Source organism: Cynara cardunculus, unplaced genomic scaffold (assembly GCF_001531365.2).
Source record: "Cynara cardunculus var. scolymus isolate 2C unplaced genomic scaffold, CcrdV1 Un_Scaffold_7804, whole genome shotgun sequence".
NCBI lineage: Eukaryota > Viridiplantae > Streptophyta > Magnoliopsida > Asterales > Asteraceae > Cynara > Cynara cardunculus.
This window is the reverse complement of record NW_020203775.1, coordinates 2699-6367: the sequence shown is the minus strand read 5'-3', so window position 1 is coordinate 6367 and position 3669 is coordinate 2699. Positions and strand designations below refer to the sequence as shown.

At 35.0% G+C, this 3669-nt stretch overlaps 1 protein-coding gene across 1 annotated transcript; it reads left to right on the top strand.

The window, feature by feature from the left end:
• The first annotated feature begins 531 nt into the window (after nucleotides 1–531).
• Nucleotides 532–1599, top strand: LOC112505010 (receptor-like protein Cf-9 homolog). Its single transcript, XM_025108956.1, has one exon. The coding sequence runs from the start codon at nucleotides 532–534 to the stop codon at nucleotides 1597–1599; it is 1068 nt and encodes a 355-aa protein (XP_024964724.1).
• The last annotated feature ends 2070 nt before the right edge of the window (nucleotides 1600–3669 follow it).

Sequence of the window (3669 nt, the reverse complement as noted above, 5' to 3'; positions counted from 1 at the left end):
TACTTGCATCTCTCACACACCAACTTATCAGGAGAAATACCTGACTCAATCGGCTATCTCAAATCTTTGCAATACTTGCATCTCTCACACACCAACTTATCAGGAGAAATACCTGACTCAATCGGCNGAGAAATACCTGACTCAATCGGCTATCTCAAATCTTTGCAATACTTGCATCTCTCACACACCAACTTATCAGGAGAAATACCTGACTCAATCGGCCATCTCAAGTCTTTGCAACGCTTGGATCTTTCTGTCACCAACTTATCAGGAGAAATACCAGACTCAATCGGCCATCTCAAGTCTTTGTATTACTTGGATCTCTCGAACACGAACTTATCAGGAGAAATACCTGACTCAATTGGTCATCTCAAGTTTTTGGATTACTTGGATTTGCATTCCAACCGGATTCAAGGGTCATTCCCTCCATCAATTTGCAACACGAGTTATCTAGAGTATTTGGATATGTCCAATAATAAATTTGATGGAGAGATTCCATAATGCTTAGGTAATGTCACTTCGAACCTACAGATGGTAGACTTGGGAAACAATAATTTTCATGGCACTATTCCAAATACATGGGATGATTGTGGTAAATTACAGGGACTTATTTTGAATGGAAATTCATTAGAAGGAGAGGTGCCAAATGGGTTGTCTAAATGTGAATCCTTGAGAGTGCTCGATGTGGGAAACAACCACTTAAATGGTACATTCCCTCACTGGTCAGCTAATCTTCAATATCTCCAGGCTCTTGTTCTCAAGTCAAACAAGTTGCATGGTCCCATAGAAACCTCTTCAATCATTAAACACCCATTTTCTAGTCTCAAAGTGCTTGACTTATCTCAAAACAAGTTTGTAGGTCATCTCCCTGGAAAATATTTTCAAAATTTTGATGCGATGAAGAATAGGGTTAAGAATGGCACAGAAATGTTTAGTACTCTGGAATATTTGAGCATTGGCAAGTTCTACTCTATCACTGTTGCGGTGAAAGGTTCGGAACTTCAATTTCCAAAAATTTCAATTGACTACACAATTGTTGATCTATCTAGTAACATATTTGAAGGAGAGATTCTAGATGTCATTGGTAGTCTTAGCTCTTTGATAGTGTTGAAATTATCCCATAACAACCTCAATGGTCGAATCCCAAAAGCTCTAGGAAATCTCCTAAAGATCGAGTCGTTAGACCTATCATGTAACCAGCTAAAAGGAGAGATCCCTCAAAGTCTTGCCTTTATCACGGATCTTAAAGTCTTAAATCTCTCGCAAAACCATCTTGTGGGCCGCATTCCTGACGGAACACAGGTCAGGACATTTAAAGCAACCTCATTCGAAGGGAATCCGGGATTATGTGGGTTTTCGCTGCCAAAGTGTGAACATCGGAGTGCCCCACAGCTTGAAGTCGATGCAGACGATGAGAGTGGATTTACATGGAAAGTGGTTATGTTGGGATATGGATGTGGAACCTTACTTGGATTTGGGATGGGATATATGATGTTGTCAACGGGAAGACCAAAGTGGTTCAATGCAATTGCTGATGAAATAGAGCATATGATCATACAGAGACGGAAGAAGAGAGGACAAGTTTATATCGGAAAATGAAATCAATTACCTAATTAACTGGTGCGTTTTTTGCATTAATTCTTATGTAATCAAATTGTGCTAAACACCTTATCATTGTTGTTGTTTTAAAAATTTTGTGATGCAGGTAGTGAGATACAGCAATGAGATACATCAGATCATTTCCTGTATCAACTACAATTCATGAGGGTCCAGATTTCTTCTCATGCTTCTGACCTTTAACTTTTTTCATAAATACTTACAATCATGCATGTTTTAAATAACCACGATGTACAAATAAAATAATAAGGCGATAATAATCGTGCACAAAGATATCACAGACGGGTATGATGAATAATGATGAATATTAGCAAATGCAATTAAACTGAGGGTTGAATGTTTAAGAGCTTGTTTTAACACGACACAGGTCGGTAAGGCATTCGTTGAAATGATGTTGAAATTAGCTATGATCTCAACCGTCTTATTTACGCAATTAGAGGTGGCCACTTTTGAAACAAGGAAAAGTGCAGACTAGTAATAAATTATCAAGTCATCAGTAGAGATGGCTAAAAACCGGTCCCGACCAAAATCCCAACGCCCAGTTATGAGAACCGGTTTCGGACTGAGCCGAAATCAGTCCCACTTTTTCTATAAAAAAAAGATAGATTGTTTACATATTACTTTTTTTGAATTTTTTTTATAGAAGACAAATTTTTTATTTTAATACACTTTAAAATATGTTATTGGTTTTGTTAAAGAGATGAGAAGTAGGAGTTGTTAAAAATCGAAATCAAATACGAGCCAAATCACGAATTATAGCAAGAATTGTGAAAGCTTTTTGCGTTTGTAAGTTGATATCTTCCTCCATTCGTCATATGATTTATATATAGTGTATAAAGGGTCAATGAGACAAAAAAATGATCAAAAGATAAAAAAACGGTCATATGACTATTCAAATGGCTATAAAAAACGGTAATATTTTTAAAAAAGTCGAGCAAGGCCTTGTTTTTTGATGAAAAGTGTAACAGGTCCCTTGACCGACGGTCCCAAACCAGTTGCAATTGGTCCCGGACTGGGCCGGTCCCAAGTCGGTCTGAGGCCGTGCCGAATTAATTCTGCCATCTCTACTTATCAATGAACATAGATCCACGAGTGGAGGGCTTCTAAGTCTGTGGGTAAGGTGGGCCTAGGTTCGGGGATTGGAAGTACTGAAATTACAGATTTGGGCATGTAAAAAAAATCTTTCATTGGGCCTGGGTTGCATCAATATGGCCCAATATTGGTCTCGACCAGTCCTAAATGGGTCTCCGTCTCAAACTATATCGAGTGCAAATGGTTAAAAACTGGTTTCGGGTCGTAGCGGGTCTAAATTGATGTCGGTCCTAAAAACACGATGAATATGAGATTTGGTCCTAATATACGTTGTTATTATGTGAATGGACTCGTACAAAAAATGAAAATAAGCACTCAAAAGATCTTCATATATAACAAGCTAGAAGGGTACTCGCGCAATGCAGCGAAATAAATCTTCATTTTAATGTTTAGTTTTTATTTTATTTTTTTCTATCGATATAATACGATTTTATGTGGTTTTGAGATAACGATAATGTTTTTATTTTTGAATGAAATATAAATTTGAAGATAGCATAAAATTTTGAAAAAAATAAATCTATATTAGTATCAAATTAACTGTTTAATAATTCTCGTTTTTCTGGTTTAACTTCTTTAATCCAATTTTTTTATTATAAGTTAATTTAGATTTAATAACAAAGTAATTTATTTTTGGTTTACTAATATAATTTTTTTATAAAAATAATAATTGAACATTCTGTTAGAACTTAATGATTATCATAATTATAATTTAGATTTTCTATATTTAAAATGAATGTTTATCCTGTATTTGATTATGTTTTTCTGCAGTTACTTATACAAATTTAAAAATGAAACTTTAATAAGTTGTACTTATGCAAAATTACTTGTAATTATGAATTTAAAGTAATATGCATCAATAAACAGTACTTCATGCATAAAAAATGATTTTTAAGCATTTCTGTCAAATGCTTTATAATATAATATAGATATAAGTAAAATCCACATGTTGATTCCACACAT

Bases quoted from the DNA above. Each gene is read 5' to 3' on its own strand.
- LOC112505010 (XM_025108956.1), top strand. From the start codon at position 532: ATGGTAGACTTGGGAAACAATAATTTTCATGGCACTATTCCAAATACA.